Consider the following 25,166-nt stretch of genomic DNA (forward strand, 5'->3'; position numbering starts at 1 on the left):
CCCACATTTTTCAATAAAGTAAAAGGGAGAGGGAGAACCAGCCATTAGAGGAGAGATGGGAAAAAGTTATAGATTTATAAAAAGGGAAGTTGTAAATGGAGAAGATAAAAGAATAAAAGCTGTTGTCTTCAAGATGTTAGTACAGATACAGTAAAAAATACAGAGCTGTGTAGGAAAGAAAGGCAAATACAATGATATGAACAACAACATACCACGTTTTAGTAAAGGAAAGAATATATTTAACAGCCTTCCTACATTCCTACTTCACCACTCCTCTACCACTCTGAATTACAAGCACTTTCTATTAGATGGTGCTCTAATTAATTTTGCCTGGGTGCCCTTGATGCACAATGCTACAGTGTTCTCAAGTAAACCACTGTCTGTTCCAAAGCCCTGATTCTAGAAAAAGGAAATTCTACTCGAATTTACAGTCCTGACTTCAAACAGATTAAGTTTCTTTGATGTCAGTGGAGCTCAAGCAAGCACTTAGCAGTGTCTTGGAGTGAAATGGACTTCAGCACATAGTTAACTGATTTGCTGAATGGCTCAAACCTTGTTACACCTATGCACAGGGCCAGCGCACATGTGTTTGTCCAGATGAGTTTTCTGATTCTACATAGATGTTCTTTCAGGAGGAACTTGAGAATGCTGGTTTTCCAGTCAGATCTTTTGGACATTAAGCTTCCCATTTGCCAGCTAGCCAGAATTTCTGGACACGTTGAGGAGTAAGAACAGCAACTTAGTGACATTATTTAGGGGTGGACTTGGCAGTCCTGGGGTAAAGGTTGGGCTTGATGATCTTTTCCAACCTAGTTGATTCTATGATTTAGGTGCTTTCCACATACATGCATACTTCTACCCTGAATTCCCACCCCCAATACAAGAGCCCAGTCTGCACATGTGATAGAACCAAATAGAAAAAGTTAGAATCAGTTCTTACCACCAAAGGCTTGCAGATCCCAAGAGAAACTGCACCTGGGGGCACAGACTTCAGCACTTCCACTGCCTCTGCCAGAGTGGCGCTGTCCAAGGATTTCTCATTCACAAACACCAAGCGGTCACCAGCTTGAAGCTCACCCCCACGTTCAGCTACTCCACCTGGCACCAAAGAGCTGATCACAATAGCTGTTCTGGTTGGATCTAAAGGATCCTGAAAACAAGCAAACAAAAAAGAATTATAAAGAAAAAAGCCCCCAAAAGATGGATTTTGAATATGCGAAGAGCTCTTAAGCACGTTCCTCATTTAATGCTACTGAAGCATTGCTGAGACGTTCAAAAAGACTGTCTAACTATCCTGCCAAGACTTATAGTTTACAAAAGAAAGGTTTGCAGAAGGAAGATATTCCATCACTTGCCTAATCCATTAAGAAATGTATGATTTGAAAGCTGACCGATACCCTGCCTGCCCTCTTCTTACGTACACAGGAGCGGCCAGGCCAACCTGTAAATAGAAAACCAAGGCTGGCACTCTTCCACAAGCCTCCATCCAGCCTGCTACGTGGTAATGTTACATAAAATAACTGTTCTGTAAGCCATTCAAGAGCTCCAGAGCAGCAAACCTGATGTTAAAAGAAATCACAGCAAGCGTAGAAATTTAATTTCAAATGTCATTATATTAAAAGTAAAAAGCAAAGCCCTAAACATTCAAGAAATAGCAGTGTGCATTCACTGTATTACTGCAGTGTTCCTGTCAAATCCGTGTGACACCTTAGAAAAGACATTTTCTCTAACCATGAAGCCTCCTTAACAGGGGACAGCAACAGAAGAGTAACTAAGATTATTTCTGAAGACAAGGAATGCTGCAGTGGTGTATAAGGAATGTGAAGCAGAAAGTATTATACACACTGGAGAGGCTGTGAACTAATGCAAAGATATTCACTTGACTTTTTTGCCCAGTATTAGCCTCTGCATTGTGCCATGCACCATTTCTATCATATTCGGCCATTTAAAAATTCCTCCTCAGTGCGATGAAATGATCAGAAGCTATTCTATAGAGGCAGAAAGATACATAAAACAAATTTATGGGGGTTTTTTTGTTTCCTTGTTTGGTTTTTTTTAAGATTAGAATTAGCCTTTCTCCCCCTTGCTAAGGGCTCATGTAGTTCAGAAATGCTCTTTGTATGCACCGGGTCTTCAAATGCATAATCATGTACTACTTTTCCCTCAGGACTTGCATTTTATTCAGGGCACAGGAGGAATAAAAAGAAAAGGGCGAAATTCAAATGACAAAGACCACCATGAATTCAGCACCTCAGTGTTAATTTGAAAACAGGACTGCTTTTTTAACTCTTTATTTTTATATAACTATGCATTGCTTTCCTAGGGAACATGGGGTTTTTTCTTTTTAAGGCATGTGCAAACATATGAGGCAATGAATGTAATATCTGTAAATGGCTGAAATGAGAGAACTGAAATTAACCCTGCTGAAGCTGAATTCAAGTAAATACACATTAGCAATGATTCTCTCCTGTTCTACTGCTTAATCCTGCCATTTTATAATCTTCCCAAACCCTGGGTATCCACACTGTATGGAAGAGGCTTCCTTGTGAGCATCATGTGCTGACAATCAAGCCCAGCACCCTCCCTCTGCCGTGCGATGGTGTTCTGCCTACTGAACCCGTGCCAATGTGCTCGGGCTCCCCGACTGTTTCTGCTCAAACCTGCCTCACACAATGCCGAGGGGGAAGGATTTCATTTGTTTCCAAGAGCAAGCTATCCATGTTCTGCATACACGTCAGGAATCTTTAGAAACAAACCAAACCTGAACGCAGAAGAATCCAAAGGATTCCAAGATGCAAAAAATGAAGCATCCAAAGGATTGCAGGACGTAAAAAACAAAGAGATTTTGTTTTAAGAGTGCTGAATTTTGGAAATTCTGCCCTTTGCGTGTAAAGAGTCAGCTTTGCCAGCCCTTGCCCTCACCCAAAACCATGTGCCCAACCATCCTGATGGCAGCTGACCACAGAACAAACACCCTGTTTGACACAGACGTCCGAGATGGTTTTCATCTGGGGGTTTGCTCCAATGCAAATTAAAAACAACCTTTTGGCCTTCTTTGCAAAACCAGGATGGTGTTGAGACAGCCATTTTTGAGCAAGGCACTGTTTGCATTAGGAAGGCTTTGCTATAGAATTAAGCCAGCAAGTTTTCCTATCATGGGCTCATCTTGCCATGGCAAGCGAGGTTTATGCTGGTTCCCTAAATGGGCAAACGCACTCTCAGCAGAATTCCACCTTTGCTGACACAGCAGCTTTTATAACGTGACTTTTGCTGGCTTAGCTATATTGATAAAAATTGAACAAAACAAACCCAGCCCTCACCCTTACTGATGCAGAGAAGTGAACGACTGGCCCAGTAATTGTAACACCGTCTGGGAAAGTGGAAGAAGCAGGTTCAAATCTCTGCTCTCTCTGATCCTAAGCTGCTCTTTTTGGGGTTCCCGATCACAACCATTTTAAGTAGGACATGGGAATCTCACCATCAGCTTCCTCTATGCAGATATTCAAGGTCAGTGGCCTAACTACCACATTTCTGATGAGAAACAGTCATCTTCAAGTTAGGTTTTCACCAAAATAAAAACATTTTGGGTTTGATAAATCATTACATCTTAAGAGATAATTTAGCTGAAAAAGTGTCCCAACCAGCTTTAATCCTTAGGCTAAAAATGAAGATAAAGTTCACAGAATCCCAGAATGGTTTGGGTTGGAAGGGAGCTTAAAGCTCATCCAGTTCCAACCCCTGCCACGGGCAGGGACACCTTCCACTAGAGCAGGTTGCTCCAAGCCCCTGTGTCCAACCTGGCCTTGAACACTGCCAGGGATGGGGCAGCCACAGCTTCTCTGGGCACCCTGTGCCAGCGCCTCAGCACCCTCACAGGGAAGAATTCTTTCCTTATGTCTAATAATACGGGATTCCTACTTAGCAAAGCTTTGAGAACAGCACAGTTATCTTTGGTGCTTTAGAACACACACAAGTGTAAGCCATTTATGTACGGGAATTGCTTCAAGAGCTGCAGCAGAAACCTTCTTAAAAAGGGGCCCATATTAAAGCCCGTTGATCAGGCAAATACAAACGAGGGTTATAATTACTCTGCTGTTTTCAAGCAGAGGGAGCTATTGTACAGGAAGAGAAGAGCAATATGAACTACACAGCGACAGAGCTAAGGCAGTAATGTGAGCTGTGCTGCAAAACCCTGAGTGCTTGTCACTGAGGTGCCCGTGAATTGCAATGCGATTGCCATGAGGAATGCAGCAAGAGCTGCGTGTGAAGACCCAGACCTGCTGGATTTCAAGGTGTAATCATGAAAACATATTCCCCTACAATTCAGCACGAGGGTGGCTGTAACTGTGGATTGCACTGTGCTCGTCTTACCAAAACAAAAGGAACAATGTTTTTTTGAAACCTTGCTTTATGATTTACATTCAAACCCCAACGCACCCTGAAGACCAACATCTGCTAGAACAAGACAGCAAACACTGAATTCACACTCACATCTTGTAAACAGTGCGTGCAACTGGGCTGTGTGGGCTGTTGTCTTGTCTCTGAAAGAAAGCAGTGCTAGCAGCAGGCTGAAAACCAGATTCTCACCTTGCAGAAGGCAAGTTCACTGTGACAGTGTCCTGATGGACTTTGGGGCCACCTCCATGTTAGCAGACCAGCTACAGCCCTCTTGGGGTTACTAAACTGCACACCTACCCTAAGAATCTTGATTCCTTCTGCATGGCTCACAGTAAGCCAGATAATAGTGATCTTTAAGTCACTAGCAGTTCAGGACCAGATTTCACCTCTGCTTTAAAGTGAAAGGCTCATTTCCTTGGATAGAGTTTACAGGCTGGGAAGAAGCTTCCTCCCCAAACCCAGAGCTAAGATGTTGCTGTAATGGTACTCAGCTGGGATACAGAAGTGACTCAGCTCCAGTAGTTCAAGAAGTTACTACATGACAGCACAGGGAGCGTGCACGGGACAGCCCCAGGAAACTTGGTCATCTTAAAATGGGCATGAACTGGGCTCAGTACATTTGAAGAGAAGCTTTAACTTCAGTTTACTGAAGGATTCCTTTACACGAATAATCATTTATGACCAATAGGGAAAGGAATCAGACTGCAAAGTAAAGCTATCAGGAGACAAACTCCCTTACGCACAAGCACTGACACAAATTCTTCTTAAGAAAAGAATTGCATGTAGAAAAGTTTGCCACTTCCAGAAAGGCTGGAAGCTGACCACTGCCATGCACCAGTCCAGGATGCTGGCCTCCAGGTAAACTTTGAGGAACTACTACATTGTAGCTGTTGTCTTTTCCTTTGTGCCCAAGCCAGCCATAGACTATACGAACTTGTTTAAAATAGTCACAATTTAGTCATGCTTAGCACACCGTATATTCAACTATGTTGAACCATAGGTTTTCCCTTCCCCCCTACTGCTCCTCATCAAAATCCACAAACGTTTCCTGGAGTCCAGGTGTCAAATTTTTCTTCTTATTTTCAGAGCCTCATTTGTTCTGGATTCATTTAGCAGCGCAGAGTCAAGCAGAGGCCACTGTAGTTGCTGCCTCTGGGATCCCTGGATTCAGAGCAGCATGAAGTCTCTTAAAAACCTGAGCTCTGCTAAAATGTTAAGAGTCCCAGGAGCACCAGGTTAACAGAGTCCTACGTGCAATGCTGCTAGATTGTGTGACTTGAGTGTGGCTTCAAGAGAAGGACCTGAACTTGCCGTGGGCACCAAAGATTCACACTCTATTAGGTATCAGAGGTCCTTAGGAAACAAATCTGGAAATATAACCAACAGAGCTTCCCTCTGTCCATCACGGTGGAAAATTAAAATGACAATAACCGGCCCTCTTCCCTTCCTTCCCAAAAGGTGAGGTTTCTGCAGCAGCCAAGAGAGGGCACTCCAGGCCAGCCCAGCTCCCGCACTACCGGAGGCGTTTCGTGCTCTGACAAGTCCATCCCCATCAGTCCAGCCCCCGGCCCCAGCTGAGCCCTTGGCTACGCGCAGAGGACAAGGAGCAGTCTGCCCTATGCAGCAGGCTGTAGCTATAGCTCAATTGGATGTGAGCAGCTACCACGTTTTCTGGGGTTTTGTTTGTGTTTTCCTTTTTCAAAGGCTCGCATGAAAATATAAGACAAAGCAGCGGGTGACTGACATTCACTGTGCAAAGTCACTCTCACTTAGTTACAGGCTATATTAGTTTTGGCATCACTTAAGATCTAAATTCAGCTAGCCTGACTTCCTAGAATATTTTAGCTTGCTTCAAGCAACAAACTGCCTGCTGCCACAAAAACACACATCAAAAATAGCATGGCAAAGGATCCCAAAAGACAGTTTGAAACTTTTTTTCTCCCCCCTTGTACCAATTTTGATTTATCTGAACAATTTTACAAGTGCCAATTTGTATACTGCAGGTTTCTGCGAGAGAGCCAAAACAAACACGTTAGAGCTCAGAGGTCAGAGCAACCCAGCTTCATTTTGCATGGGACCACTTCCAGGTCTAACATACGTATCCATATTTAAATCTCTTCAGTTTGCAAGTGAATAAGATAGCAGACTGAAAGCCTCTTAAACACAACATACTGAACAAGGAACATACACTCATCAACAATGACAAGCACCAAATGCATTTTATGTTTGTCTTACTATTATGTAGAACAAAGGCAGAACTGCACATGAAGTAACCTACCTGTATGCTCAGTGTTGTGAAATTACTCGAAATACTCATCTGTGCTCTCATTTTGTGAAGAGCTACTCGCTCCCTTTGCAGAGCCACCCTCCACATGCACACCAACAATATCAATGGGATGCAGGAATCACGAACCATGAACAACCTGCAGCCTTTTCAAAGGCACTAAGTGCTTCCCAACAGAAGGGGAAGAGAGGAAAAGCCAGCTGTGAGCAAGGTCCAGTTCCCTCCTTAAGGTGGCCTCAAATTAGAGCTTCAAGGTCCAAACCTTCTGTTCATTCACTTCAATGTATTTACAGGAGTTGGCCAAAGGAACCACCAAAGGTACTCTACAACCTGAAAAAACATCTCTGAGAAAGTGCTCAACTAGTTTTTGTTAGATCCACCACATGGGCAAATCGGGCTGAAACTCAAAGTGTTTAAGTCTTGTTCCTGACTTTTCCACTCATGTTAGATTGCAGCCATCAGGACTACTTAGGAAAATGACTACACAACACACAGCCTCTGGCTGTACCGAAGAAATAAACTCCAGGCTGATGTGCTGAAGTAATACAAACTTAAATACAGGACAGTATTCAAGGAGGAACGCTGAACTTTTCTGTGATCTAAGGCAAAGCACTAGAAATAAAACATAAGTATTTATTGATCTGCAGTGAGGGAATAAAGCAATGAATTTCAGCAGCTGTAGTGTGCAGTCAGCATTAATCAAAACCTCTGTGGTGGGAAATGTCAGCAAAGAAAAAGGAATTCACAGAGAAAGGGGAAAACATAAACAAAACATAGAGCCACACCTAGAGGAGGTGAAGGAAGAGCAAAGTAGGAGTAGGTGGCACAATGGGTTTCCCACACTGGGCTTTCATCATCTGCAATCTGCAATCCTATCAGTCTTCTCCAGCAAGAACGAACATGGTGGCCAGTGATTACTCAAACCCACACAGGTCTGGCAGAGCTGGCAAGTGCCGCGCCGTCAACCTTCATCTGCTGCGGAAGAGGGATGTGCTGCAGATCCTTGGGATGAAAATGCCTCCAGGGAATGATGAAAAGGAAAAGATCTTACACACTACTGCTATTCTCAAATAAAAAGATCAAAGATAGGCACTGCCTATGGTAGTTTTGGAAGTGTCACTGTGCAGTGGACTCAGGTGCATGTCACTATCTTTTAATTTATCAAACTTCTCAATCAACCTAAGGTTCCATCCGCCTTTTATATTTGCTCTCAACAGAGCTAAAGTCACAGGGATTACATTCATTAGACTCTTAATATCTTCTACTTTCAGACTTTGCAGCTCCAGAAAAAACACACTAAATGCTGACGACAGGGAAAAGCCACAGAGATAAGAAAGAAAAACCCTGAACTCATAAGGAAATGGAGGAAAGCCACTGTGTGATGAGATAAGGAAAGGATAGAGATGTGTGGGAATAAAGAAAGAAATACTGATGAGCCAAGGGAAAAAGTATAAACAGTATCACCTACACAGCCTACACTCAGTGGCCTTAGTGCACATTCTGGGTTTGATCAGCTTTCAGACTGAAATAATGCCTGAGCTAAAAATCCACCAGGACAGCTCAGCAGGCACTTCCGCCAGCTAGGAGTGCTGCCTCCAGCACCCTTAACGGCCTGTGCAAGTGCAGTGTGTGTTTTCACACAACCAGAGCTCTCCTCTGCGTGGAGAGTGTGCATCAAACAGCAAACTCCTGAATTACAGACGACTTTCTACAGGAAAAAGCTGCAGAAGAAAAGTGGGCAGACAGGACAGGCCTTTTTGCCTTTGCAACAGCGATCTGTAGTGACTTGGTCCAAAGATGACTTGCAATAGTACGGATGGTGGAAAAGACAGAAGGGTAGGTAAAAAGGCTGCAGAGAATTTAAGGCTACTGCAAAAGGCAGCGAGAACAGACAGAAAACTCCAAGTGCAACAGCTCTATTTGGATTTGGGGAGCAGCATCTTCCACAAGGGTGAGGTATTAAGAAAACAGAATACCTCATAACTTCCATGAGTCTTCAGAATTCTTCATGCTTATCCATCAGCACCAACATATACTTTAAACCTCATCAGTTCAGAACAACAGATTTGGACCTGTCTGGGTTGAGCTTTTATATACCCATTGCTCTACCATCTCCACGTGCTCACTGAAAGACTATCACAGCTTTTAGACAAGCAGCACTCAGTTGTGCAGCTTCCTCTGGTCTCATCCACATTTTCTTACCCTTGCTGAGATTTGCCAACTGTTTAACAAGAACTCCAGCTACAGTTTTGTCCCTTTAAATTCTCGCCCTCTCTTGCAGGCAGAAGACATCTGTGGAATAATAATGATTTTCTTTGGTTTGGGGTTTTTTTGTTTTTATTAAAAGCTATTCTTCCTAGCAGGAAATGAAAGAGAACAACCAGATTGTAGAATTTGGGGGAATAGGGAAAATGTTTCTGAAGGTTAATAATAATAATAATAGGGCTTAGCATTTATTTTGAGGATATGCGACAAACCAAAGAAAAACAGATGTTTTCAGTAATGCTTCAGTTTCTCTGCAAACTCAGGTATTGTCCAGAGCACTGGCTGTGGCAGCTCACAAAAGACAGGAGGCCCTGAGCTGGAAGACAGGGAGCAAAATGAAGCCCCTATAATCCAAGGGGACCTGCTACACTACTTACACACACACACCAGTCAATGGGGCTGGAATGGATACACCCAAGGCTACCAAGGGAGCTGGTGGAAGGTCTCACCAAGACACCCCCCCATCACTTATCAGCAGTTCTGGCTCACCAGGAAGGTCCCAGTTGACTGGAAATTAGCAAATGTGATGCCCGTTTACAAGAAGGGCCAGAAGGAGATCTGGGGAGCTACAGGCCTGCCAGCCTGACCTCAGTGATGGGTAAGGTTATGGAGCAGATCATCCCGAGTGCCTCCATGTACAGGACAACCAGGTGGTCAGGCCCAGTCAGCACGGGCTTATTAAAGGCATGTCCTGCTTGACTAACCTGATCTCCTTCTATGACAAGGTGACCTGCCCAGTGGACCACCCCTCTGTCCTCATCACTGGTGAGGCTGCACCTTGAATCCTGTGTTCAGCTCTGGGCCCCTCACTACAAGAGAGACATTGAGGTGCTGGAGCGGGGCCAGAGAAGGGCACCGGAGCTGGAGCAGGGCCTGGAGCACAAGTGTGATGGGGAAGGGCTGAGGGACCTGGGGGGTTTAGTCTGGAGAAGAGAAGGCTCGGGGGGACCTTATCGCTCTCTGCAACTGCCTGACAGGAGGATGGAGCCAGGAGGGGGCTGGTCTCTGCTCCCAAGGAACAAGGACAAGAGGGAAGTCTGCTCCTAAGGACAAGATGGCACCAGGAGAGGCTTAGACTGGAGATTAGGAAATATTTCTTCCCCAAAAGGGTAGTCAAGCACTGAACAGGCTGCCCAGGGCAGTGGTGAAGTCATCGCCCCTGGAGGTATTTAAAAGACATGTACACGTGGTGCCTGGGGACATGGTTTAGAGGTGGACACGGCAGTGCTGGGTTAATGGCTGCACTCAGTCTTAAAGGTCTTTTCCAACCTAAATGATTCCATGATTCTATGAGATTCCTTCCTAACTTCTCACTTCAAGACAGTCTGATAACCCCAAGCCCAGCCTCAGGGCATACCCAAGCCCTAAGGTGACTTCCTGCCTCCAGGTTCTCCAGTTTCTCTACCTCAGCAAACTATTCCTGTGTATCTGTCTGTATCTCACACTGAGATACACAGTCCCTTTGATTTCTTATTAAAGTGGTTTCTGGTCTCCCAATGCTTTTAGTATTGCTGCAGTGAGGTTTTGGAAACCACTAATCACGAACACCCTAGAAACTTCACCAGGAATGTGCTCAATTGCATTCACCACCTCTTCGGTCCTGAAAAGTAGTATTTAAGCTGAACTCCAAGAGAATTTTTCAAAAAGCTACATTGAATTCAATTCATGACACACTATTAAGAATTATTTTACACATGAAGCAGCTTAATATGATTTAAAGGATGCAGAACTTTCCCATAGGGGGAGAGAAGCAAATCCTCCGTGAGATGAGTACCAACACAGTTGGTACTGAGGCTTACAAAACTTTGATGTTAATGAATGTGGATGGGTTGTAGAGATGGGAGAAAAGCTGCCTTTATCAGTTTTCCCAGTACCAAGCTGATAGCCATTGTAAAACTGCTTTTTAATACAGCTGTGCAGCTTTTGCCAGTAAGCCACAGGTTTCCATCACATGATCAGGTGAAAATGTGCTTAACAAGGACGTGAATATGCTGCTTTGTTCATAACAAACTTATCACAAGACAGACAAAGCTCAAATTATCACAAGAGGGCAAACGGTTAGCCAGCGACATGTCAAAGCATTCCAGCCTGCATCTCCCTGCTGACCAGTCCAGGAAAGGAAAAATATATAAGCTAGTTGAATACCACCTTCTACAAAATGAGAAGCCAGCTTGCTTTTTTGTGACTCTACATCTGGAGCCTGTTTGTTTGGGGCATAAAGAAAAGAGGAAAGATACTTGGAGACACTTAAATTGCTTCACTTCCTGCCATCAATGACTATGCAGTGATTTTTGTTATAAAAGAGAAAACCATTGTTTCCCATGCTCCCAGGGAGAAGGACAACATGTAACCTGCTGAATGTGCAGCAAAAAAGACTAGTTGAACCGTAAGAAAAAACTGCTAATGGTAATAAAGATAAGTCCAGGAATAAGGTGGCTGTAGAGTTCCTATTGCTAGACTAAAGTAAGAACCCCTTAAGCACTGACCCAGGCCGACTTCATGCAGTTTTGGGTCTCGGTAACATGAAGCTCATATAAATACCTGTTATTGCTTCCATGGATGGGTAGTTATTTACACCTACATTGGCAAGGACCACTTGAATCCACAAGCTCCTACAGCCTGACAGGTCTATAGGGCAGTTGGTACTGTGCAAAAGCAGCCAGGCACTGGGGAGTTACCTTTCAAGCACAGAGGGAGAGAAACAGCATCTCACTGGCATTCGTAAGAGCCATGTAAAATGTCAACCCTCTCTACTCCAACCCTGGCCCTCTCTAGTTTCACACACTTTAAAACAGCTGCTTTAAAATACTCTGACTTCAAAGCACAGTAAATTAAGCTCCCCATAAAGACCATTCAGCTTTTTGTTTAATTTGATAAAAGCTCATTAGACCATTCAAGTTACCTTCTGGTCAATACTGCCTCCAGAAATCTGCAATTCAGCTACCTGTGGTTTTTCCAATATCTCTGTAAAACATCACTGACAGAGTCTGTTGGCCTGCATGCACCAGGTATCGAGTAAACTCTGCTACAGGGCTACTCAAAGTACCTTTTATACTGTTATGAGCTCTTTTTTTTTCCCTGTACAAGTCTTCACCTTGTGTGATTTTTCTTTCCTCTTGCTCTAATGCCGCAGGATGACCATAATTTTTATACAGCATTTCACCTCTATTTTAACCTGATGATATACCATGCCCCCTTCTATTTTAATTTCTGAGAAAAACACTTGGTCTCAACAACAGTGGCTCAGCTCTTGACTTGCTGCGTAGGAGGTTTAGCTTCAGGCTAGACAAAGTTACTGTTAAGCTGGTGCCAGACTCTTTCCAGTGGTGCCCAGTGACAGGACGAGGAGCAATGGCCATAAACTAAAACACAAGAAGTTTCACCTTAACACAAGGAAGAACATCTTTCCATTGAGGATGGCAAAGTACTGGAACAGACTGCCCAGGGGGGTTGTGGAGATATTCCAAACCCACCTGGATGCATTCCTGTGTAACCTGCTCTAGGTGGTCCTGCCTTGGCAGGGGGTTGGAAGGCAGGTCCTTTCCAACCCTGATGATTCTGTGATTCTGTAAGACTTTCATGTCTATTGACAAAGAACAATAAATAAGCTTACTATAGCTCCTTGCATCACTGATGGTCCCAAAGCACTCTACAAACAGAGTACTTGGTCCCTCATTCACCATCAAAACGTACTTGCCGCTAACTGTGCCAGCAACACTACATAAAAGTTAGTTAAGAGGTGAAAGAGAGAGCAACTTCTCCAAGTGAAATTACAAGGAAATTAAGGGAGGTAGAGTATATTACTTCATGGAGAAGTTGGCCACAAGACCGAACAGCACACCTTTTTAATGACTAAAAAGGGGGGCAGGGTCCCTGTTCAAGATAGAATCACCAGCAGTCCAACGCTGCTCCTCAGGTCTCTGCTGAGCACGGTGTTATCAGCTGAAGGAAGCACAGCACACGTGGAGCCTGTCGGAGGCTGCTGCTGCCTCTCCTTCTGCAGGCTTTTCATCTAAGTGTTATCAAGAAAAAGCACTGCCTAGCCTAAGAGCTTTGACAAGATCCCAACACAGTGGTGACAATAGAAAAATACACAGGAGATTTCATTTTGAGACCTCTTCGCTGTTTCTTATTTAAATAAGCCATCACACTAGGAGAAAAAAAATGTAGTGAAACAGATCATTCCAAGAATACACAGCATCAGCCTCCCCATCCACCTCCCCTCTCACCGAGTATTGACCTTGCTGGCAGAGCAGCAGCCTCAAAGATTTTAGATTTCCTAGCACGTAACTACAAATCAGGACATTCAGCAAAGGGGAAAGAGAGATTTTCTTACACATAGTGATCATGGGAAGCTGAGTAGTATCCTGTATAAATACAGACCTGTTCTAACAAACAGGATAAGTCTATTCTATTTCTCTAACGGTATCCCAAAGTTTTAGGAAGATGTGTGTAGGTCTTCCAAGAGGACTTACTAAAAAACAGAAGGCAGCTCTGTTTTAAGCATTTAAATCCCTAAAGACAGACAAAAGAAAACACAGGACGAAGTAGCAATACTATTGATTATGCATAATTGCTATAATTAATTTGTAATTAGTTCATTAAAATCTATAGGCATTACATTGGAATTATGCTTGTACATTTCTGGGAATATCCTGCAAGTCACTTGGGATATGCTTATCATTTATTTGATAGATGAAACATTATTAGAAAGACAGCCCATTAAAAATTAATATACCAGAGGAATAATTTCTTTATCTCAGCATTCAATTTTCTACATACTCAGACTCTTATTCTACCTTGCAAAGAGTTTGTATTAATACTGGTTTTCAAAGTGTGACTTGGGAAGCATTTTAGACAACTGAGGCACAATATCCTCTAGGCCATGTATGGAGCCAGTTTTGGGAAGTCAAAATGAAAAATACTATATACACACCATGAGAATATTCAGAAGCAGATCTAATTCTATAGTCAGAATTAAGATGGACAGGTTAGAAGCCCTGAGCTTCAAAAGAAATACCAAACATGAGTGGAAAGCAGTAGGAAGAAACTTCCACAGCACCATAAGCAGCCTGGTCTCTAATTGCTTAACATTCTTCCACTTCTGAGTACATCTGGCTTTGTTCACTGTCACAAATGAACATGTCTGTATGAGCAGCATCTCAGGGGTTCTTAAATGCTGCAGATAACAGCCACCAGCCTCTCACAAGAAATGAGTGAAGTGGGCTGGTATACACTGGTGCTACTCTTCATCAGGGACTGCAGTGATAGGACAAGGGGTGATGGGTTTAAATTTAAACAAGTGCAGTGCAGGTTATATATAAGGAAGAAATTCTTTACTGTGAGGGTGCTGAGGCACTGGAACAGGTTGCCCGAAGAAGTGGTAAATGCTCCATCCCTGGCAGTGTTCAAGGCCAGGCTGGACAGAGCCTTGGGCAACATGGTCTAGTGTCCATGGAAGGGGGTTGGAACTGGATAATCTTAAGGTCCTTTCCAACCCAAACCGTTCTGTACTTGTATGATTCTGTGTTACAATACGTTGATGTAAGATGAAATAATAGTGCATCACTGGTTTTCCCCTGAAATGTTACTTCTCTATTCCTACTCATCTTTCTGAAGTCCTAGCAATATTTCTGAATTGCCATTTCAACCAACAGCTTCAGAAAGAATTTGACCTTAAAAACCTACACTGTAGTCACATCACCTCCAAGCTGGGTATGTAATACCAAAGTGTCCTTAAACTTCTGTAACAGAGAGAGTAAGTCCTTATGTGTGTAATTATGAGCACCAAGAACTGGCCTTCTGCTCAGAATCAGCTCTTAGAAAGTGTTTTCCTACCCACCCTACCTCCACCAACACTAACAGGAGCCTAGAAAGGTTCTCTTTCTGGTGCACTGATCCATGCAGCTAGGCCATGTGAACACACATCTTCATTAAGTAAAAATAAATCTAAAAAAATGAAGTCACATGATTACTCAAAAAGGGAAATATCAGCAGTGGATATACAGTGCAAGTAGTGGCATTTGCCATTATAAGGCTTGAATCTTTTCTTGCAAAACAAAGGATGTGCCTAAAACCAAACCAAACCCTTCCATTTCTAAAAGAAGGGTAAAACTGCAAAAAGAAATGTAGAAAATAGGGTTGGGTCTCCAGGTCCTTTAAGCCACAATCAAACATTTCACTGCAATTTTGTGCTTCTCAGCAAATCTGCTTTAAGAATTCTTAACAGTCTCCCAGGAACCACATACATTTTATTCCCCTGCCTCCAATCTAGCATGGACAATTCTTTATTTTCTTTGCCCTTCACTCAAGTGTGATGGATGTATTTACATAAATACACACACACAGGCACAGACATCTCTCTGTCAAAATTAATCTGCAGATGATGAAAAGTGTGAAAGATCTAAGAGGCAAATCCCAAACAAAAGAGCATACTTTATACATAAATATCTTGAAATTGTAAAGATCTGAGATTAAGTGGTTTACCCCTCATTTAGAATTGATTAGAATGTATTTAAATTTAGCTGAAAGTACCACAACATTGCTCATGTATTTGCATCTGCGAATAAGTAAATAAAAAGCCTGTTATTAAAGCCTTCATTAATTCTGATTATATGAGAACTTAAAAGCAAATCTGTGTACTACTGCTCTGTAAAGACTCCTAGCAACTCTACAGTAAAGCTGGCACTGCAACACAACATGTGTCAGCGAAAATGACTAACAGGATCTATTTTCAGTAATCTTAAATCACAGTGGTAAAAATATAGAATTAATGGTTTTGCATGATACTTCAAATATATTTTTTTATTCTAATTCATTCCCAATTCATGCCTGATTGTATTAAAAAGTAAGTTTTAGATGACTTGGCATTTATGCACAACAGTGAAACACATTTTATTAAACTACAGTGTTTAGGCAGTATTCAGATGTGATGCGTATGTTATGAAGAGTGATCCAGCTATTTTATTTCCTTATAATTATGATGGTTAGAGGTTTAAAAATATATTACATTGACTAGAAAGAACATCTCATTCTGACTACAGATCGAGTTTCTATATATTTAATTGAAGCCAGTATTATTGACAGAAGGATTCATTAATTCTAGTAAAATTTTCCCCCAATTAGAGGACTTGTCTGTTGATTTCTATTGATTTAACAATTAAGTATATAACCTACCCCAAAATAGAACTTCTTGGACAAATCAAGTTTTAAGTATGGATGACTTGTGAAAGTCAACTTCCCCATCACCCTTCTCTTCCTCACCCCAAAAATTCTACCCATATCTCTGGCATTAATACTGGTGTAATAGTTTAAACAGAGAAGTGTAACTGAAAAATTATTAATAGGTTCTTCAGCCTCTATTGTTACACTAATAAATGTGTTAAAGCAAATTCGTATTTACAGAAACTTGACTTTGCAACATGGATTCACCTGTGAGACCTGATGGTCCCTTTTGGTTGTGAGGGACAGTCCTGATGAGACTACCTCTGCAAACTCTAATTTTCACAGCTTGGTTCAAACCCTGAGTGCATCTTTCTACAACTTGAGTGGGACCACAGATCACAGACCAGCACATGCCCATAGTTCATTTATAAATGAAAGGTGATTAAGGGCAGTGAGAGGAGAAAAGGCAAAGGACTCATTAAACTGGGTACATAGATACTGCAACATCATTTCCTAAGAAAGTTTGCTTGTCACTCTCACAGTTGAAAGGTCATTCCAAATTAAAACAAAACAAACCAAAAACCAACCTCCCCCCAACATTTAGCCATTAAACCTAGAGTTATGAGGTGGAATTTGATTAAAGATTTTGCACTTTATCACATCTGATAATCAGATTGGTTTAAAACAAGCCCTACACTGTACTTTATAGTGTTGGCCTCAAAATAAATTGCTTTTCCCTGTACAGTTTCTAGGCCCAAGCACCAAGTCAATTATCTGGTAATCAACATCACGAAACATTTTAAGGCACCATACAAAACAAAGGATCAAAGGGATTTTTAGTTATACAGAAAACTATACCTGATAGTCTAAAATGCTGAATCCTAAACCATTTTTGTCTTTCTCCAGTTGAATAACCTTCACATCGGGAGACCATAATGCTAATTCTCCTTCTTCCTCCTCAGGATTAAAGTCTTCCTCGGGTTTCACCTGAAAAATAAAAGCTCTAGTTCAAATACTATTCTTTCAGTTCTTTGCAAACACCCTTCCTTCAATATTTTGATTATTAATAGCTCATACATGCCCTAAAATATGACCTTTTATGGAATTACAACTTCACTGAACATTATGCATCCAGTTTGCCCTGACTTGCTGCCTTCGACACTCCCCTGGGTCTATGCCTACATGTTTTGAGCAACCTGACATACAAATACCCATGTATTAGTCAGATTAGTTCTTATAATATTACTAACCTGTTACATGTTGATGAACTTCAGCTGTCCCATTAGATGCATAAAGGAAAAATAAATATCTTAGCATAAAAGATGTAACCATAGACAGCTAATAGAAAGACCAGACGATCAGGCACATCTGATAGTTGTGGCATCAAATATGAAAACAAAAAATTGCTATATTGTAAGTGTACAAATAGTATCTAATTTGAAAAAGCAGTTTCTTTCACAGTTTTTGTGTTAAGGTATAAAAGAAAGAGGTATAGTTACCCAATTTTGTTGGGTGAGGACAGCTTCATAAATACATCTTACAAAAAGGCATCTTTTGTTTACCAACATGCATGTTTCCTGTAATGCTATTTTATCCATACAGTCTTTACAAAATATCACTGTATGATGTCCCAAGAAAAAGGTTAAAGTCTTGTACCATTAAACTTCACACTGATTTAACTTTATTTCTTTGGATAAATATGCCTGTTACACAGAGCACCGCCATAAGGCAAAAGGAAGAAATTTTTCTTCCACACACTCTTCATTGATGCCTTTGCCAAAAGAAAGCAGAAATATTGTGAGATTGCTCTAAGGAGAAGGCAACCTCTGTTCCCTCAATATTCCCTTATAGCAAAGATGTGCAACTGACAGGAGGCACATGGAAAACGCAACATCAAAAACCACAGTGGAACAAGTTCTGTTGCAACAGAAAGGGCCTTTTACAAAAAGGCATAACACTGTGCACCTTCTTCTTTCATGAAACATCCATATTTCTTAACTCCCCACCTTAGAGGAAATTAGATTAGAAAATATCAGAAAAGATGAGAAGTCAAGGTGTAAATCCTTTTTAGAAACAGGAACAACCATTACAAGTGTCAAGATTTAGTTTAAGACTTTAAAGCTTCTGCAGTGGAAAGAAACATTAAGTTTCTTTTTTTTTTCCCCCCAGTTCTATAAAAACCTACTCAGAACATGGAAGTAATCAGCTAATGGTGGCAAGGATGTGATTTAGTATAATTCAGAGCTCTCACTCAGCTATTAAGTGTAAGAATGATGCATGGGATATACCTAGTCAGCATGCTAGCTCGGTGATTTACCTACCTTGTATTTATAGTACAATGAAGTTTCTCATGACCAACCTGTACAAACGGTAGTAAAAGTACCAGTGTTGCAAACATGAAGTACCTTTCTCTGAATCACCAGCTGTCCCTTATGAGTCCAAAGTGATCGGCAAAGGCAGCTTTATATGACAAGTTAATATAAAACTGCCACATATAACCATATATTTTAGGAAATGTTATTTAATACTGAAAAGTGGTCTGGATCAAAAGATAAAAAGGACACTGGCTTTAGAAAATAAAATCACTTTCTCAGAAACACATGCACTTTTTAAAAAGTTATTGTCCTTTTGCACATGAGAATCATAGAATGTCTGGGTTGGAAAGGACTTTAAGATCATCCAGTTCCAACCCCCTGCCATGGGCAGGGACACCTCACACTAGATCACATCACCCAAGGCTCTGTCCACCCTGGCCTTGAACACTGCCAGGGATGGGGCATTTACCACCTCTTCAGGCAGCCTGTTCCAGTGCCTCAGCACCCTCACAGTAAAGAACTTCTTCCTTATATGTAACCTAAACTTGCCCTGTTTAAGTTTGAACCCATCACCCTTTGACCTGTTCCTACAGTCCCTGATGAAGAGTCCCTCTCCAGCATCCTCGTAGCCCCCTTCAGACACTGGAAGCTGCTCTGAGGTCTCCACGCAGCTTCTCTCCAGGCTGAACAGCCCCAACTTTCTCAGCCTGAAAGGTTTACCTTTTGTTCTGGAGGGGAAGCTCCCACTGTGGGTTCATCCGCAAGAGACTCGCTGCCATCATCAAAAAGTCGCCGACAGCAAACCAGGGTGAAGGGAGGTGGCACTTCTTTTAGAAACGTGACTGCCTCGCGGCGCGATTTGCCATACAGCTGAACTCCATTTACCTGCACAGGAGGGGAAACACATCCACCTTCAGATAATTAAAAGGATATCAAACAGATTCTTTCACTATATTTTGCATAGATGTCTTTCCCCTGTTGAATGTGTGTCACTTTGCAGAGGGATTCTGGCAAAGGTTGCATAGCTTTATTAACATAGGCTTCTGAAGTATACATGCATCACTGTAAGACTTCAACCTCATCCTGTGGCTACTGACTGCTACAGCATGGCTCTGCTCTCTTCAGTTTCCTCTAACTTGTTCTCTGCTCTCTACTTTTCATAGCCTAAATCTTTCCTGGCATTATTATTTCATGTGCACCTGCTTCTTTGGTGGGGGCATTTTTTTAGCATTAGGATTATGTGTTTGAATTTTAAAAGATAAAAAATTCATTTTCCCAAATATTTTAAGAAAACAAGGATTCTGAGCTCTAATCAAAACCTTGAACACAGAACTAGCATGACTTTGTCAGTTGTTTAAAATGTAACAAAATGGTTGAAACCAACACAGATCCTACAGAAAGCATACAAGAATCTTTATATAGTAAAAAAGAAACCAGTTATAGCAAGCAATGATTCAAAAAACCCTGTCAAGGGTCAAAGTTTAGCATCCCATAAGTTTTAGGTCCTGAGTGACACAGAAAACTACAGGGCCACTGTTAATCATCATAGAATGGTTTGGGTTGGAAGGGAGCTTAAAGCTCATCCAGTCCCAATCCCCTGCCACGGGCAGGGACACCTTCCACTAGAGCAGGTTGCTCCAAGCCCCTGTGTCCAACCTGGCCTTGAACACTGCCAGGGATGGGGCAGCCACAGCTTCTCTGGGCACCCTGTGCCAGCGCCTCAGCACCCTCACATGGAAGAGCTTCTGCCTAAGATCTAATCTGAACTTCTCCTTAATGGATGTTTTTAACCACAAGCTTAAAAAAAAGAACCTGCACTATCATGAGGGTAGTACACCTATTGGCACCACAAGGGTATCCTTAAATATGAGGAAAGCAGAACATCAGTAGCTGTTCATAGATGTCAATATCATTTATATTGATGAGCAGAGTAGCCTCAAAAGAGCAGGGACTTAACCGAGTCAGTGCTATGGATTCAATCCCAACACCTCTTCTGTTTCAGGGTTTTCTTTCAGGCTATCTCAAGCCTGCTCTCATGACCAAACATCCAAAGTTGCTGGACTGCAACCATGGTTTAGGAATCCAGTACACACCATCCAATCCACTCCACAACATGAACCAAAGCACAGTAAGTGAGGGTAAGTGAAGATTCTCTTCAATACTTTACTCCATACCCAAACTGCAGTATAGACGATCCCGCCTTTGATCTCCATCTTTAAAGGGACTCTATCTTGTGCAAGACTACACAGCAATCTCACTTTAGCCATCATTTTCTTCCTGATCACCTCTACTTCTCCCCATTTTTTCCTTAGTGTTTTTTACAATGTAAATATAACTTATACTGCTGGGAAACACACTCTAACCCAGCCAAGGAAAAAAATTCAGAGTGGTCTAACTGCCCTCCAACACGGCAAGATGAACTGCTATGGGTTTTTTCTGTAAGAATTACAGCAAGTGCTGAGCTATCAGGCTAATCCATTAGTTAATTATTTAAGCAGAAGTATCTATGCATAAGGATTTTTTAATGCATTGAGAGTGGCAGTGTGGTGGAACGTTACCAGCACTTCTCAGCACACAGTGATTGATGGGGAAGAGCTACTGTGCACTCCCAAGCAGACTTGGGGACTCCCAGGCTGCTTTTGCAGCTGCCAGACATTGGCCTCTAAACAGGCAAGGGGCCCTACACCCCATCCATTCACCATGCCACTCTAGTTCCTTCTGCCATCAAGTAGGAGTGAGGGAGACTTTATAACAAAACTAGGAGGACACAAGGAAGCAATTTATTCCTAAAAAAGAACACAATGAAATTAGCTAGAATTAGGGGAGGGGAGAAGAAAATACCATGCTTTCTATCATATTTCAAACACATCATTAAAAATAATCAACATTCAACCTCACTATATATTACAAACAAAATTCCTTACTGATCACATTTTAATCCCAACTGTATTGGGCCCAGGTAGAGCTGCTTGTCTGGGGAATGAGGCTGTCACTTTTTCCATTGCAAACCCCTACTTAAGGGGATTTATAACTTGGCTGCAAAAACATACTCTGGGCTAAACCTGGCATATATAGCTTTAGCCCTGGAGCACATTTTTATTTTGTTGGGGTTTTTTCCAGCTACAGAGTAGAAACAAATTTATGCTCACTAGGTCTGGACATACCTGTGAACTTAATTGTAAGTACACAGTCATAAGTAAAACTGTTAAATATATACAATTAAAGTTTCCTAAAGTTACTCTACAGCACTGCTTTATTGCTTTTTGTATACATTTTTTTTCTGTTTCGTGGCCAAGGAATTTAAGGAACACTTCCAACATTCCATTAATCCCTTCCTTTAGGAATCAAGATTTCCTCCATTAAGTAATAAGTGCAGAAAATGTTTTAGGTCTCAGTGATACCAGTATGAATTTTTGATGTTATAGGGTGAGCAACAAGTAGGCAAGAGCTGTATACCTAACATATCAAACTTTCAGAAGGCCTGATTCTGTTCCCACTAATGTCAAAAGTTCTTTGCATCCACTAAAAAAAGGTTCAAATTCAAAATATTCCATCAAAAGCAGATATTCAATAGGAAATTAAGTCTTTTCACTTGCAGGCTGAGATACTGGTAGATATAAATACACACACACACCAAACAGGTATTCTTTTAATACTATCAAATATTTTTACTGAGCAAATAGGTCTGGTGTGATTCCAAGAAGTTCAAAGCTGTCCAAATACTTCTTTATACCTACTTAAACAAACTGATATACCAGCTTATACACATAAATATCTTCTAACACTCAATGAGCAAGTTATAATGTGTAACAGGAACCACTATTCCTGAGACTGTTGTAAATTTTTTAGGAGTGACAAATATTAAGAAAGATTATCCACCACAAAAGCTGGTGCCAAATTGCTCAAAAGGCTGAGCTACAGGACTACAGATACTCAAGTTGAAACATTTCAGAAAAGAAACCAAACATGAAGTCAGTAAGAGGTCACAAGAATTTGACATTTTGTCCATAAAGAGGAATGAAACAGTGAAGAAAATTAATGTGACTTCCAAAGCACTACTCTAACTGCTTCCACAACCAACTCTTGAATACTACTGCACACACAGCAGCCAAACTAGAATTTAATACAGGCCTTTTTAAGAAGGCAAAGCAAATAGGAAATATCTTAGTTCTATTTTGGGGTGGTTTGTTTTGGGTTTTACCTCCAGAAGTTCATCCTCCAGTTGCAGAAGACCAAGTGTTGCGGCTGGACCATCTGAAGCAATCGATGATATATAATGATGTCCATCAAACGTGTCAAGCTCAACTCCTAATCTCAAAGTGTGGATGGGTAATAGCTGCCAAAAGATAAGTATGACTGAGAATTAATATGTCTTTACCACAATATAAACACATTTAGGATTCAGTAGCTCACCCAGTTAAACTAAGCACACAGGTAAGATGATTAAGTTTTCAATACTTATATCATCTGTATTACAGCAGAAGTGCCCATAATTTCTCTATAGAAACTGCACAAATAAAAACAACCAACCTACCTTTTAGAGAAAAAAGCAATTTAAGCTGTATCTATCCTACCCCAAAGGTAAGTTTTCAACAGAACTGAAAGAAATTCCATAATCACCATAAAAATTCATCACAAGATCAGCTGTCTTACTCCTTTAGGAGCTACACTGCTTTGAGGTATGAAAAATATTCATGAAGTATCCTCTGCAAAGAACTATTCAGACTGGCATCCTTGCTTCTACAAGGTGAAATCCCTAAATTCCTGTTAGCCTTTTCCCAGTGGGCCTCCTTAATTTGGAGTTTCTTTCTAGGGACCTCTATCCCAGGGAAAACCAGGACAGGAGCCTCCAATCATTAGTGCCTTAGGTGTGCTAATAACTGGAAGACTAGCTTTCTACACTACCCAGACAAGACAGCAGAAATCATGGCAAACTGGGGAGAAGGATCACCAGTATCTGCTCCTTCAGTTTCTCTATTTTCTCACTTTTTATTACTTGAGTTTAAACACTGGCTGTCCTTCTGGTTCTCAATTAATTCTGGATATTCAAGTAAAAGGAGAAATCCACTGATCCTCAACATTCCCTCATACCCAATGACTTTATGGCCTTTCTTCACTGAGACATCCCCACAAGTATATAAATACATCAACTCCACAAACCTCTGTTGCACAATATTAACATACAAATCTTGAAAATCTCTGGAAAGTCTCAGAACACTGCAGTTAATTTCAGCTCTGATCATTTCAATTAAATGGACCTCCCTCTCCCTGAGACTGGATCACTATGGCAAACTCCTCTGCAGGATGATGACATTGTTCAGCAGAGTTTCAACCTCTGCTCCACTCTGTAGTGGTTTTCAACAACTGAATTTCAATGCAGCTAAGTACCCCAAAATCTGAGGCTTATATTCATGGTTTGGATTTCAGGGGATTTTATGTTTGGGTGTGTGTGTTGAAAGGTTCATTTTCCAATGCTACAAAAAGGTATTGGACCAGTCCAGAAGATAAGCAGAATACTGGCAGCCTTTTCTTGGAGAAGTAAGATAGAGCCACCAAGCCACTAAATTTCCTAAACAAATAAATCCGGAATTGCACCATGACCTCCTAGGATTATTCTGCCAACGTATATGATGAAGGAAACCACCATGTAAGTCATACCTTTGAGTACTTCTGGAGCTCCGAATCATCTGTAATGGGCATATCCACGTTCACAACCTACAAATTGTACGTCATAACATTTTTCAGTAGTAGGTCAATAAAGATTTTACTAGAATGATGAATTCTGGCAAAAAACTGATGAGTAAAATAAGCTGTACTTAAACAAAGTCACATTGATGCAAAATAATTTTAAACGAATGTTGGAAAACTCTTTCAGACACAGAACATTTACAACTAGGAATGTGGTGATTATGCACTATTAGCAGACTTCAATATTATCCTATTCCCAAAGCCCAAGTGCCAATTTTAGTCAAGTTCAGTAATCCTGTATAAGCACAAAATGCCATTATATTTGACACAAATACCCTGACTTGCCTTTTGAATTTGAGAAGTACAATGCCTTAAGTTACTACTTCAGGCTATAGTTAAGTTATTACTTCAGGCTATAGTACAGCCATCTAACATCTAAACCACCATCTTCTGCAGCATGTTCCTAATGTGACTTGAAATACATGAGTTTAATCACCAAAATTGAATGTAAAGTGGATTATTTAGAAGAGTGACAAGAAACCCCGTCAGTGTATCTTCAATTTTTGTATTAATAAAATAACTACGTTGACCACCAGTTTTCTCGTAATGTTCTTCCTTAATATAATTTATTTATCTGTAACCCTAGAAAGTTATTTACTCGAATTTTCAATGTAGTAAGGATGACATCTGTGGTGATCTATGGCCCACAGTTGGGATTTGGGACACTGAAGTTGAGGATGTTTGTGGGGATTGCTACAACTGTTAGATTTGGAAAATATATAGCCTTTGGAAATTTCTAGTTTCAACAACAATACTACGCCTCAGCTTTTTCTTTTGGCTTAATTTTAGATAACAGGCTGGAAGCCCGTTGTTTTCCAGTACCTTGGGTATTTTTCCCAACAGACAGAATCCATTTCATGTCCATTCAGTTGTGACTAATTGAATCTATGACTCATAACTCCTCAGCTTGACTGCTCACGCTTAGGTACCTTGCGACAAACACCCCACAGTCATATATCCCTGTACAGACTTCCAGGGTGTCCTTCTGTTTC

General features: G+C 41.3%; 1 protein-coding gene across 1 annotated transcript in view; it reads right to left on the reverse strand.

The window, feature by feature from the left end:
* INADL (InaD-like (Drosophila)) overlaps positions 1-25,166 on the reverse strand; it is a 146,894-nt gene that overhangs the window by 96,604 nt on the left and 25,124 nt on the right. The window contains exons 13-17 of the mRNA XM_010021438.1: positions 24,085-24,141; positions 22,628-22,762; positions 19,147-19,311; positions 16,970-17,098; positions 941-1,150 (exon numbers count right to left, since the gene is read on the reverse strand). Of these exons, the coding sequence (XP_010019740.1) occupies positions 941-1,150; positions 16,970-17,098; positions 19,147-19,311; positions 22,628-22,762; positions 24,085-24,141 (696 nt within the window). The remainder of the gene's footprint in view (positions 1-940; positions 1,151-16,969; positions 17,099-19,146; positions 19,312-22,627; positions 22,763-24,084; positions 24,142-25,166) is intronic.

Source organism: Nestor notabilis, unplaced genomic scaffold, assembly GCF_000696875.1.
Source record: "Nestor notabilis isolate BGI_N333 unplaced genomic scaffold, ASM69687v1 scaffold11659, whole genome shotgun sequence".
Lineage (NCBI taxonomy): Eukaryota > Metazoa > Chordata > Aves > Psittaciformes > Psittacidae > Nestor > Nestor notabilis.